The 13866-nt window shown below is 32.7% G+C and overlaps 2 protein-coding genes across 2 annotated transcripts; both read left to right on the top strand.

The window, feature by feature from the left end:
* Nucleotides 1-1069: 1069 nt before the first annotated feature.
* On the top strand, nucleotides 1070-5515 carry LOC122578347 (eukaryotic initiation factor 4A-3). Its single transcript, XM_043750292.1, has 8 exons — nucleotides 1070-1537; nucleotides 2371-2611; nucleotides 2744-2824; nucleotides 3329-3436; nucleotides 3518-3637; nucleotides 4511-4678; nucleotides 4798-4884; nucleotides 5113-5515. The coding sequence occupies exons 1-8, from the start codon at nucleotides 1230-1232 to the stop codon at nucleotides 5224-5226; spliced, it is 1227 nt and encodes a 408-aa protein (XP_043606227.1). The 5' UTR covers nucleotides 1070-1229; the 3' UTR covers nucleotides 5227-5515.
* Nucleotides 5516-13011: 7496 nt separating this feature from the next.
* Nucleotides 13012-13620, top strand: LOC122610920 (zinc finger protein ZAT11-like). The gene has a single exon (XM_043783874.1). It carries the CDS (start codon nucleotides 13069-13071, stop codon nucleotides 13618-13620), a length of 552 nt encoding a protein of 183 aa, XP_043639809.1. The 5' UTR covers nucleotides 13012-13068.
* The last annotated feature ends 246 nt before the right edge of the window (nucleotides 13621-13866 follow it).

Here is a 13866-nt window from a genome sequence, read left to right on the forward strand (position 1 = left end):
TGATGGAGGGTTAGTATAACGAAAGTTTGCACTATGAGATAATGAAGGACCAGATTACGATGACACAAGATCAAGATAAGAAAAGATGGTGGGTTGTTTCGTCATGGTTGTTGCATAAAGGACAAGTTCCAAATTGCAAAGTGATGTTTCGCTTGAGCAGAAGGTCTTTGGTGGGTAGCCGTTTCATCTCAAGTTTTCAACCAAGGACGTTCACCTTCAAGGGAGCTACTTTGTTCCAACCAAGCATGTTTAGGACTTGTTAGTTAAAACTACTATTACTAGACTTGTATTACAAAGTATTAATGATAGCTATTAATGTTATTCATAAAAGGATCAACTAATTTATCGTTGTGGCACACTCGTACGCATACATAATTTGTCCGCTAGATATTACTACTTATGTAGTGGAGAATGTTTAGATTATTTTTGTGAGAGTTGTCTATAAATTAAATGCTCAGAATATAATATACGAGTGATAATAATATATGTTATAGCATGTTATCTATATTGTTTCGTCATAATAAAATAAGACTATTTAGGTAAATTAATATACAAAAACTTGGAGTTTTATGAAATGCTAGGTCTATCAACATTTACGTGTAGAGTTTTTCACCATAATAAAAAAAAATAAAGTTTATTAATACCCTTTGACTTACCAATAAATATATGCATCATGATAGGAACCTAAATGGTATATAAACCTATTATAAACTAAATTGTTTCACGTCATTATTTTTGTACAATGTATTGGTAGGAAAATTTTTGATATTTGTTATTTTGTTTTAAAGTTAAACATGAATGCATCTCATATTCACTTCCTTCGTATAAAAATTCATTGTTTGTAAAATTCTTTTTAAAAATAAGTTATCATAGGAAAAGACAGAACTACTTGAGTAATTAAGTACGATAACTATTAAAATAAATCCCATCATCAATAACAAATGCAACGATAATAACCGAGTCCGCTAAAGCAATGTTGAACGCGACTAATTTTTTCTTTTATATATAAGAAAAATAATAATTCTTTTCCTATTTAATTTTAGCAAACATAGTAAAAAGGGGGAGCAAAAATCACAAATCTAAACCTAATCTCATAAACCCTATTTATTCACACACATCACACTTTTCACGTCTCGGCCATTCAATCCAAAAATTAAATTAAAAAAAGACTCGCACTTCTTTTTTTCTTTCCCCAATCGTAACCCTAAAAACCCAAAAAGCCCATCAAAATGGCGGGAACGTCAGTGGTTCCGGCAAACAGGGGACGGCGGAACACGATGGTGGACGACGAGAAGCTGGTGTTTGAAACATCACGAGGGGTAGAACCAATCATGAGTTTCGATCAGATGGGAATCAAAGACGATCTGCTTCGTGGGATTTATCAACATGGGTTTGAAAAACCATCTGCAATTCAACAGCGAGCTGTTAGGCCTATTATTGAGGGCCGTGACGTCATTGCTCAGGCTCAATCTGGTACTGGCAAAACATCCATGATTGCTCTTACTGTCTGCCAGATTGTTGATACTTCTTCCAGAGAGTACGTCCCTTTTCTCTCTCTCTCTCTCTCTACATATATATATATATATATACACACACACACACACACACACTTATTTAGTATGTATATATTTGTTTAGGGTTTTGGGGTTTCTAGGGTTTGTATCGAAAAGGGTAATTGGGGGTTTTGGTTGCATAAAGTTTCTAGCTTTATGTGTTTTATCAATTTTTCAGGCAAGATTTGTACAAATCAAGAAAGTCTTCTGATTCATATACTTGTAACCAGACACCTTTTTTCCATAAGAACCAACACAAAACTCACCTAAAAAATCGTACAAAGTTGTAATTTTGAAAAGGTAGTTTGAAATTAATAAATTAAAAGTGACTGTGTTACCTTGAATTAAGCAAACAACTCATTTTATCCTAGCACTCAAAGTTTAGATTAGGAACCAGGAAGATACGTATACGACATCATTGAGGTGATTTGGAGTACCTCTTGACATTGTTTGGAACAATGTACTCTGATACGTATTTTCCCCTTATTTATAGATTTGTAATGTGGGCCAGTTAATTCATTCTCAATTCTAGGAAAAAGACATTCTGGATGACCAATATAACTTCCAGATTTTTGCAACACAATTCTTTTTTGCTTACTTTCTATATTATTTAGAATGAAACGTAACGAACTGTAAAATGTATGTTGTTTAGTATGTTCTTTGCTAGATCTGCCATAAACGAAACTGGATACATCGTACATACTTGAGTAGTGTATAAAGTAGTTTCAGTATTTTGGCTAGGAAATACGTAGAATCGTTTGGTTGTTTCCTTGTACATTATCCCTTGTATTTATAAATTTGTTATTCTCATCTACAGGGTTCAAGCTTTGATTTTGTCACCTACAAGAGAGCTTGCATCTCAGACAGAGAAACAGATACTGGCTATTGGTGATTTTATTAGCATCCAAGCCCATGCCTGCATTGGTGGAAAAAGTGTCGGGGAGGACATAAGAAAGTTAGAAAATGGAGTTCATGTTGTTTCCGGAACACCTGGCAGAGTATGTGACATGATTAAGAGAAGGACATTGCGAACTAGAGCCATCAAATTACTAATTCTTGTGAGTTATCTTCTTTTGGTGTGTTAAATTATAACTACATAGCTTGTCTTAATTCTTATACTACGATCTTGTACCGCTTTTTTTTGGATACAATTGCCATATTGATGATTTGAATTTCTTAAATACCATCAGGATGAATCTGACGAAATGTTGAGCAGAGGTTTTAAGGATCAGATATATGATGTCTATCGATACCTTCCACCAGAGCTCCAGGTAATGAGGGTGATTAATATGGGTAGAGAAAGCGGGATAGCGAGGCTATAGGAAATTGAGGAAAGATGGTAGCACCTATATGAAAGATGGTTATGCAATACTGAAGTTATATTATACATTTCAACTTTATTGTCAACAGTATTCTTCATTACTGATTTACTATATGCAATAAACCACTTGATATGTCATTTACATGATAAACATTATGTAGCATGTTATCTTGCTATCATGAAACTAGACGTTGATACCATGACCAATGCTACCATAATTGGTGTATGCCTAGAAATTTAGTTATATGTTATTGTTAAACCATGTCCAGCTTTTTCTAGATCTTTTTGTAGTATCTCTTATCTTATAGAACATCATGACTCTTTTCTCAATCAACGAGAACTTTTTGTAGTGTCTGCTTAGAGTTACTTGAATAGCATCGCCATTGAGCTAGAAATTTCTTGTTTTTTTACATTCGGCACTATTTCATCTAAATAACTTGCATCTTTTTTGTAGGTCTGTTTGGTGTCTGCTACCCTCCCTAATGAAATATTGGAGATGACCAGCAAATTTATGACTGATCCTGTTCGCATCCTTGTAAAACGTGATGAATTGACTCTTGAGGTATGACAGGGTATTTTCAATGCAAGTTATTTTCAATGACAATTTGTCGTTGATTTCAACTTACATACTTTACTTTGGCAGGGAATAAAACAATTCTTTGTTGCGGTAGAAAGAGAGAATTGGAAGTTTGATACTCTCTGTGATCTTTATGATACTCTTACAATTACCCAGGCAGTAATTTTCTGCAACACCAAGCGAAAGGTAACACAATTTTCTTCTTTTTTGATTCTTTTCTGTTTGGTGTGATGAATAGTTGGGGGGCCTGCTTCTCTATTTTCTCATGAAGTTTGTTAGGATAAGGTCTCTGTCTAGATTTATAAGATCTGTTCTGATTAGAAAGTATATGAATCATTGTTGTTTTGTTTTGTATGCTAAATAAATTACTAAATCTAAATGACCAATCTAACCCTTCGTCTAGAAGGAAGATGAATTAAACTGATAAATATTCAGGGTAAAGTTTTTAATTGACTTTATCATCAATGATCAGGATATTTTAAAACATAACTTATAACTTCATTCTTTTAGTTATAACTCATGAAAAGCAGGGTGCAACTAATCTGATCATATTTTTGATACAATTTAAGGTTACACTGTCATTGTGATTAAAACATCATGTTATGACCAATAAAACATTGAAATTTATAAACAGAGTGATTTTGAAGAAATCTTGAAACTTCCACAGAATTTAATAAAAGGTATTGTGAAGCATATAAGTTTTATAAAAATTGTGAGATATATAAGTCTTACAAAAAAAGCTAAAAACAATGAATAAATACTGGAAGAATATACTTTACAGCACATTTGATGAAGACAAATATAATCCTCCATGTTAATGACTTACCCTATTGAACGATCTACTCATTAAGCTAATTATTTTATTAAAATGAAAGCAAAGATGGCCCAATTGACTCTTAACCCTTTTGTGCTTTCATATAGATTCTCCCTTCTTTTGGCAAAATTGACGTGTATAATAATCAAAACTGAACCTTCAGCAAATGGATATTTGGAGCATAATTTGGTTTTGATGCTTTCTGGGCTTAAAAGATAACCTTTTCTTACTTCTAATCGGTGCAGGTCGATTGGTTGACCGAGAAGATGCGTGAGCACAACTTTACTGTATCAGCAATGCATGGAGATATGCCTCAGAAGGAGCGGGATGCAATTATGGAAGAGTTCCGATCTGGTACAACCCGTGTTCTGATCACCACAGATGTCTGGGCCAGAGGATTGGATGTTCAACAGGTAAGGCAACCCAGTTATCTTATTAATGTATTTAGTATCTCACTTAACTTAAATGTTCTCGAAATAGTAATGTCAATGTATGCATACCATCTAATATGTTCTTTTCTGTCATGTCTTAGGTTTCCTTGGTGATAAATTATGACCTCCCTAATAACCGTGAACTTTATATTCATCGTATTGGTCGATCTGGTCGTTTTGGACGAAAGGTACGTAAGAACTATTTTTGTTGTCTCTCTTTTACAGAACACTGAGAGGTGTTCAACTACGTCCACAAAGTGTGCCACTCTATATGCTTTTGGTTGCGTTTTGTGGTGATATACGAAGTCTAATTGCCATCTGAATTGATTTCGAATTTGCATTGTATTTTCTAGCATTATTTTTATCTTTGTTATGTTTTTGTAGAACTCACCTTTTTCTGAAATCTTATTTTGCAGGGTGTTGCAATAAATTTCGTGAAAACTGATGATATTAAGATTCTAAGAGACATAGAGCAGTACTACAGTACCCAGATTGATGAAATGCCTATGAATGTGGCAGATTTGATATAATTGCGGATAGAAGGTCTGATAAGCTAGGACTTGAATGACGGTGTGTTTTGCTGGTGGTTGACCTGAAGAGCTGTAGTTTTCCCTGGGTTTTCCGAGTAATGAGTGTATCTTTGATGCTGCATAACATTTTTAAGCTGTTTTGATTTGTTTTGTGGGCTTGAAGGATAATCCCAAATTGTTGTTCTTTAGGATAGACGTTTTCTGTTCTTATCGATTAAAATTCATGTTTTATGCCGACTTTGTTTTGTGAATATAGGATTCTTTAATTAAGAAGCTTGATCTTATCATACTAGTACTGTTGATATCATCAAAACTCGTACCGTAGCAGAAGGCACGCTGTGCAAAATGGTACCAATCCCTAGCTACCCAATGTAGTGTGTAATAGATGCATGTATTGTGTCTATCTATTAATTAAAAATTTAAGTACTGGGATTAACATACAAAACCACGTTATCAATTAAAAAAAAATAAAAAGAATTGGTTTTTTAACTCGTCCTTTGAGACCACAAATTTTAGTGCATTTAATAAATCAAATTAATTTTACTAAAAAGGAGTATATATTTTTATGAGTATGACTAATATAAATGCAGTAATTATTAGACAATTAGGTTTAAGAATGAACATTTGGTATTAAAAAAATTATATAAATAAACATTGAACGTATTTTTTTTAAAAAAATAAAAAATACAAACTTGGCAATTACCCACAAATCCTCCATATAACTTGCGCCCCAAGGGTACTAAGTATTTTTCAAATAACTATTAACTATTTAAGATGGTAGTAGAAATTATCCCAAATTAATTGAATTAAATGAAGTAAAATTTATGTAAACTTTCCTTTGTAAGAAATAATTAATATCTTGGTATGCAAGTATGGATCGCGCTAGCTGAATCAATTAAGTTTTTTGTTTCCTTTTATTCATTCGTCTACATTCGCTCATATACCTATTACTTAAATTTAACCCAACCATATATTGATCGATCATATATACATATTCTAAATTTTTTATAAATACTATACTAGCTAGCTAGCTACTTCTCGGTCGATCGATCAGTATCAATCATCTCGCATCTTCATAATAATACACACATCACATAAACACACAGCATACACACGACAACACACAAACACAAGATCGAATAATTAGTTAAGAAGATACGTACGAAATATTAATATTCAATCAATTCTAGCTAGCTAGCTAGTTGTACGTAAGAGAATGGAGGTTGTCGTCAGGCAGCATAATAATTATCAAGAAATTATTAAGTCGTGCGGGATGGGGTACGAATGCAAGACGTGCGGGAAGAGATTCAATAGTTATCAAGCACTCGGTGGGCATCAGGGAATTCATAATAATAATAATAATAAACAACTACTAATACTACAGATGGTCGTTTATAATAACATTAATAATAATCCCATAATTAATGATAATTATTATTATAATAATAATAAAAAGTCTAATAATAATTATTATGTGCACCGATGCAAGCAGTGCTTCAAGGAGTTTGAGAGTGGGCAGGCTTTGGGTGGTCACATGAGACGTCACCGCCAGCTACTACTTGTTGATCATCATCAAAAACGTGCGGATGATTTGATGATGGAAAGGCGGCCGGAAGAAGAAGTAATTAGTAGTCAGGATGATCAGGAGGAGGATTACAAAAGAAGGAGATCGATATGATGAGTTGATGTTGGCGGCAAGAGAATGGCGATTATGAAAAGATTATCAAAAGGAAACAAGAACAGAAGAGATTTAAGTAACTAGTCATATAAACTACCCATTAATTGATAAATCTTAATTACAAGACACAAATCTGATGGTTAGTAACCAGATTGTTAACAAAAACGAAAAATAAAAGGGATCTACATTGTGATATATTCTTGAAGGAATTTCTCAAAAGAAAGAAACGTATCACTAGTGATAATCTGCTTCTGTGTTTTATAAAAGGGATGAGAAGCTATCCGTTACTGAATCCAGTACACTAACGGGTATAATGAAGTTACAACCCATACTACTTTGACCCCTCATCTTCATGCAAAATACGTTTCAGCCCTTCAACTTGATTATATCAATAACACATGCTATCTCGTACACTTAGGATATGGGCTAAAGCTAAGATTGGAGAAAACACCATCACCTTCTAAACACCCCCCCCCCCCAATCTTAGCGTCAGTTACTTCCTTCACCTAGTAGAACAGGAATTATGAGTTACAAATGGAAGGGGGTAAGATCTCTAGTCAAATACAAAATGGTCACAAGGCCGGAACACTCAGTCACACCGAAAGTCTTTCACCCCAAGTGCACTGAGTGTGGGCAAACCAATAGCCAACAATTGAGAAGATGAATATTTGAAAGATAATCGGTTATTTTTATTTTTTTTTTATTATTATTTTTTAAATTGTGTTGCTGACGAAGAGCTATTGATCGGTCAGCAATGACCAGTTCATAGACTAAGAAGAAGGGGTTGCTCATGAAGTAGTAAATCTGCTATGAACTTAAGCAACTCATTGGAGTATTCAAGTAACCACTGGTGGACTAATTTGATTCATCACTGGTCGCTGAAAATGAAATGCTGAAAAGATTCATTGAAAGGTTGCTGAAGGCTTCATTACTGATGGAACTTGGCTGAGAAAACCCACTGATGCAACCTGCCCGCTGAAGTGTTTCTTGCTGATCTAAGTAACGGTTGGTCACATCAGGTGCTGACCAGTGCCACTTCACTGACAGTGGTCTGCTGAAGTTGTGGCAGCAAGTGTAGTCGCTCATAATTATACGTTACCAACGAGTTAAGGCTTGTCTGGGTTGTTTAGCTTCAGTGAAGACATCTTCGTGTTAAGTTCAGCACAATAACATGATGGTCTAAGTAACTCGAGCACTTCACTGGTCACTGGTAGAAAATTGTCGATAGAAGGCTCATAGAGGTAACTTGCTGGCTTAAGAACTTGCTCGTCACACTTGATGCTCGGTGGAAGAGCATTGACCAGTTTGTTTTAAGGAAGCAAGGTACTACTTTTTAAGCTTCCACATTCCATGAATCCATGTAGAAACTAAACATTTTCTACAAATCTGCAGTTATCTTTTTCCTTGTTCTAGCTAGCCTAAACTCTGCAAAGAAGACAACAAACCAACAGAGAGCCAAAAAGTAATAAAATTAAATAGGTATCCAAACAAAAAGGAGTGAACGGAATTCAAAGATTTTTAAGATTTAAAGATTTTGGAATTCAAAGACAAAATTTTAAGATTTAAAGATTTGAGCAAACCTAAGACCATAACAAAACAAATCTTGTATTTTAACTAGCTCAACTTTACCAACATGGTTTTTTATAGAACATTCCCATTCAACATTACCCTTAGATACTCATATCCCTCCCTCAATCTTGCAGTTAGATACCAAAAATATGGTAAACTAACAGATCACAACAATAGATTAAATATCAAAAAATATCTAACAGTAAGATTGAAAAGATAAACCACAAACCATTAAGATAATAGTCAAAGATATAGGAAAATTCCCTGAGCATGACCAATGTTAATTTTGTAGCATAAATGCAAAGAAACAACTCAAAATATGTCATAAACATTACTATCAACAAAAAGAATCCTTCCAACAAGGAATAAATCACAACTATAACATCATAAGAGAAATGTCTGCATCAGACATATAAACATAAGATATAATCATCATAAAAGAACATCAGACAACCAATCAACCATAAGTGTGAGGAATATAAAGACTAATTCAACTTAACCAAAAACTTTTACAACTTCACAAGTAAAGTAAACAACTAAACATGCAAAGAACATAAAGACTAATTTGAGTTAAGGGAAACTTTTATGACCTCATCACAAAAAAAGGCAATTTTAACCCAAATAAACAACCAACACCTTGCAAACATATTGTAAAGATAAAAGAAAAACAATCAACGGTTTTCTTATAAGTAAAAAACCACCTTACCGAATGTGAACTTTGTATCCACACCCAAATAAGAAAAAAACCTCAATCATTGACTGCACCAATCTGGACTACAGTCTCATGGTCAAAACATAAATCATTTTTCAACCAATACAAGGTAAATAATCCTAAACAACCATCATACAACCACAATCCAAACAGAAACAGTTACATAAATCAACTAAGACAAAAAAGAGGGGCCGTCATGAAGACTAAGGATGCCCAAAACATATAAGAAAGGGCTGCCATAAGCGGCTAAGAATGCCCAAATAACCAATCAACAACCAAATCATAAGAAGACAACACATAAGGATCATAAGACAATTTGTAAAGGGGAGGTGAAGAGGATAGGTAAAGAAAGGTGATAAAAAATGGTTAAATGTTTGTGATAATATATGGTGAAATGGAATGTTATAAAGGTTAAAGGTTAAAGGTTAATAGAGATAAAAGGGTAAAGAAAAATTAAGGGTTAAAGGTTAGGATTAAAGGTTTGAATGCAAAAGAAAAAGGTGATAAGTTTAAAAGTTAAGAGTTAAAAGAGAAGAAAAAAAGAAAGGAAAGGGTCGGGTGAACAATTACGAGAGATCTAAGATCCACATATAACAAATTGGTCATATTAAGCATCACAAATAATCAGATAATCATAAAAAGTGTGCAACATACACACAACCAAACAATACTACAAGGATGCAAATCAACAAAATTATAAATAACTCAATGAAGTTTTATCAAGATAGAGATATCAACACTAGAGAGAAATCAAAATCATCAACTTAAATTTATATAAAACACACACCATGCGAAAAACACAACTTTGCAACTAGCCGCATCAAATCAAACAAGGGCATATCTATGTGTTGTAATTATATGATTAAGCATCATATGATCGATAGATCCATCCATTCATTCATTAGCTCGCTCGACTCGATCTATACATATTGTAATTAATTAATCAAGTCATATCCGTCCTTTTGATCGATGCATATATATATAGTTAGTCTTTTACTAATTATTATTGGCATTCCTTTTTATATGTAATAAAAATTACTTACTTTTGCAAGAGATCGATTATATATAGTTAGTTGCACTGCATGCGCGCTAGTGAAAACTCGTGATTTATATAACTTAACTAAATATCCATACTCTTGTTTAAGTTTTAATTTCTCTAATAAAGATGAAATATTCTGAGTACGTAGCAAGCAACTAGAGTTTTAATAAATGTTTTATGTCTCTAATTATGCCACATGTACGTTCTTAAATAAACAATAATAATACTAATAACTAATGATTTTCTTCATCAAGGATCGATAGATAGATGAATTGGTACGTGTTTCAAAAACCTTAACGCCGGCCGGTGTTGTATTGATCAAATGGTGTTGGTAAAGTATTTTCGGGACTATAGGCATTGATGGCAGTGTCGTTTCATCTTCAATAGTTTAATTAACAACTCCATGCATGTTGTTAACGGTTAGAATTAAGAATCTATACATAATCTTCATGTATCAAATTAATTTATCTCAAATCAACTTACGTACTCACCCATTAATTTATTGGCACAAAATGATTTAATTATTTGTTACATTATAATTATTTTTGTACTACTATACAGAGTAAAACTTAAAGAGGCTTGGCGCATAGCAATACAATCGTAGAGAGACAACTTAAAAGAGTTTTCGTAATACAGAAAAGTAAAGTCTGGATCTTAATTAATTATGAAATACGAGTAGTAATCTCTTATTTGCACAACATAAAATAATATTAGTATCCACACCTTGGAAATAGTAATCTCTTATTTACGTACAACATAAAATAATATTAGTATCCACACCTTGGACTAATGTAGTAACTAATATTCTAACTTTAGTTTTAAATAAATTTTTATTTTCTATATATACCATCAGTACAAATATTAAAGAGAAAATAATGGATAAAAGTGAAAAGTAATTTTTATGAATAAAATTTGTCGCCTAATCAATGATGTCAATGGGAAATTGGGAACTTATTTTCTACTGTCATTGTACTATTACATTGGTTATGGGGCTTGATTCTTGTGTTGCCTAATAAGTTTTTCATACGGAGTATTATTGAAAGGGGCTTATTGATTCTTTTTTTTTTTTTCAAATACTATACAAGAATACAAGATCATAAACTATTATGTATTAAACATATTGGGCTTCATGAAGGGAGCTTGGCACCAGCCAGCCACCCCCTCCCTCTGCGACTGATCTCGAGTTAATTGATCGATGAAGGAATATCTTATACTAGCCCTAGAAGAAACTAGCAAAAAGTTAAGAATATATTAAATTTTTAAGAAACATATATATGTCATTATGTATCAGGATATATTAATCGAGAATATGAAGTTATCTCAAATATCTGAAGTTCATATGTGGCATAAACTTTTGATTAAATTAAAAATATTATATGTTAGCTTTTTTTTTCTAAAAGTATATAAACCTGATGTATTATTATGCACTCATAAAACTATTTATAACAAACTAGGGGGTTTTAAATTAAAGCCCGTGTTTTGGGCTTCAGCTATCGTGTTTGATTTGTTATTGATATGCTCCCGTTACACTAGTTCATATTAATTAAGTTCATATATGTAAATCAAAATGAGTTATGACAACCACGACAAAAAAGTTTGTAATAAAATAAAAAAAAAAAATTGAAATCGGTAGAATGGAAGAATAATGTAAAAAATTACCTAGATACATACCTAATAACAATACTATAATTACAGTAGAAAGCTTGGCATATTAAATATAAAGATACAAGTTGATCTAAAGGAAATATCATAAATATCTTTTAAAAAAAATTTAAATAGGAAAATAAAAACAACAGAGAAAAAAAAAAAAAAAATTTTACAATTCTAGCAAGGGCCTAAAAAAATATTTAGTTATAATTTCTGATCAAGGCTCAAAATTTATGAGCCCATAAATGTATATTTTTATGTAAATATATATAAAAGAATTGAAAAGAAAAAGAATAGGTGAAAGCCCATCCATTTCATTCAAAACATCTTATTCATGAGCCCATAAATTATTTATTTTAGGATCATAAAAAGACAAAATTTAACTATTTTTTTCTATTTTCTTTTTAAAGGAAAAAAGAGAGTAATGGTAATGATATAGTCATTATAATTTATATGGTTGGATCAGTGGTAAACACCCTTGCTTCTGGAGACAGAGGTCATGAGTTCGATCCTTATCTCATGCAAATGTTGAAGAACATTTTCTACCATTTAGGTAGAAACTGAAAGCAGCCTCTCTACTTAGGTAGAGGTAAGGTCTGCCTATATATTAAATTCTCCCATACACCGTTGAGGTATTAGGGCTTAAAATCCGCAGAAGACGAACAGTAACTTTTTAACTTATCCAGTATGTTCAAGAGTAATATCAAATGAATCTAAGAGGACCAATAAGAATATGTTGAATCTTTTTCTTGGAAGGTGGAAACAAACTATTATTTTACAGTAAAAATAAATTCATCTTAACTTACTACAGTAGAAAATTACCATTAACTATCACAATAATAAATTAAATTAACACGGTAAATAAATTTTTTGGCGTAACTTCTATGCAAAGTAAAACATTCCTTATTTAGAACAGAGACGAAGGGGCGTGTGTTTGCCTGAATTCCTTGCGATGCAAGTAATATATAAACACAATCTTGTTTCCTTTTAGTATCATCATAACCGACTTATAGCATACCCCCAATATATATAATATATAGAATTTCTATTTCTTTATTACATACACTTCAATTAAGACACACACACACATTCACAGAGCAACTATATATATATAATACACCCCACATATACATACATCACAACACACACACAATCAAGAAAAGAAAAACCCTAACTAGTTGTTGCATATATATATCGATGACGATCGAAATCAAGAAACCCATCAAAAGACAAAGAAGCAGTGACGACGACAGTACTACTACTACTACTATGGCGATTAGCAGCAGCAGCCATGATGATGATGATGATTATCAAGAAAAAGAAAATCTTGGGGGTTACGAATGCAAGACATGCCGAAAAAGATTCAAAAGTTTTCAAGCACTTGGTGGGCATCAAGGAATCCACAAAAAGATTAAACCTTTTGATGATAAATTCGATGAATGTGAGTTGCGGCTTGATACCAGCAAGTCGTTTTTCGTGTTGCATCGATGTAAGCAGTGCGATAAAGAGTTTGATAGCGGGCAGGCTTTGGGTGGTCACATGAGACGACACAGGAGGAAAGAAGCAGAAAAGCAGATTATTGTATCGGCTTTATCTGATGATCAACATGGAAGGAGTAGTAGTGATTTGACAGTAGTTCTACAAGAAGCCGCGGCAGCAGATGAGGAGCAGGATCATGATGATTACGAAAAGATCATGATGAGAAGTGAGTTGATGTTGGCAGCCAAAGAATGGCGATTAAGTGTTTGATGATTCTTGAATCTTTTTTTTTTTTTTTGAACTGCATGCTATTAAAAGATCTCTTGATCATTATCATCATCTTAATTGGGTGCAGCGTTAATAGAATGAATTGAATGGCGACTAATTAGGAGTAATTGTTTCTTAATCTTTTTTTGTTAACTGCGGTAAAAACTGTTTGATATATTGATTCATATGTAGATACTTTTTTGGGAGAAATTAAAGATCTATGTAGTTGATTCGCCCAGAAATTTTTAC

Source organism: Erigeron canadensis, chromosome 8, assembly GCF_010389155.1.
Source record: "Erigeron canadensis isolate Cc75 chromosome 8, C_canadensis_v1, whole genome shotgun sequence".
In the NCBI taxonomy this organism is placed as follows: Eukaryota; Viridiplantae; Streptophyta; class Magnoliopsida; order Asterales; family Asteraceae; genus Erigeron; species Erigeron canadensis.

Bases quoted from the DNA above. Each gene is read 5' to 3' on its own strand.
- LOC122578347 (XM_043750292.1), top strand. From the start codon at position 1,230: ATGGCGGGAACGTCAGTGGTTCCGGCAAACAGGGGACGGCGGAACACG. The intron at 2,612-2,743 runs GTGAGTTATCTT...AAATACCATCAG, and splicing joins CCATCAAATTACTAATTCTT to GATGAATCTGACGAAATGTT. The intron at 4,885-5,112 runs GTACGTAAGAAC...CTTATTTTGCAG, and splicing joins CTGGTCGTTTTGGACGAAAG to GGTGTTGCAATAAATTTCGT.
- LOC122610920 (XM_043783874.1), top strand. From the start codon at position 13,069: ATGACGATCGAAATCAAGAAACCCATCAAAAGACAAAGAAGCAGTGAC.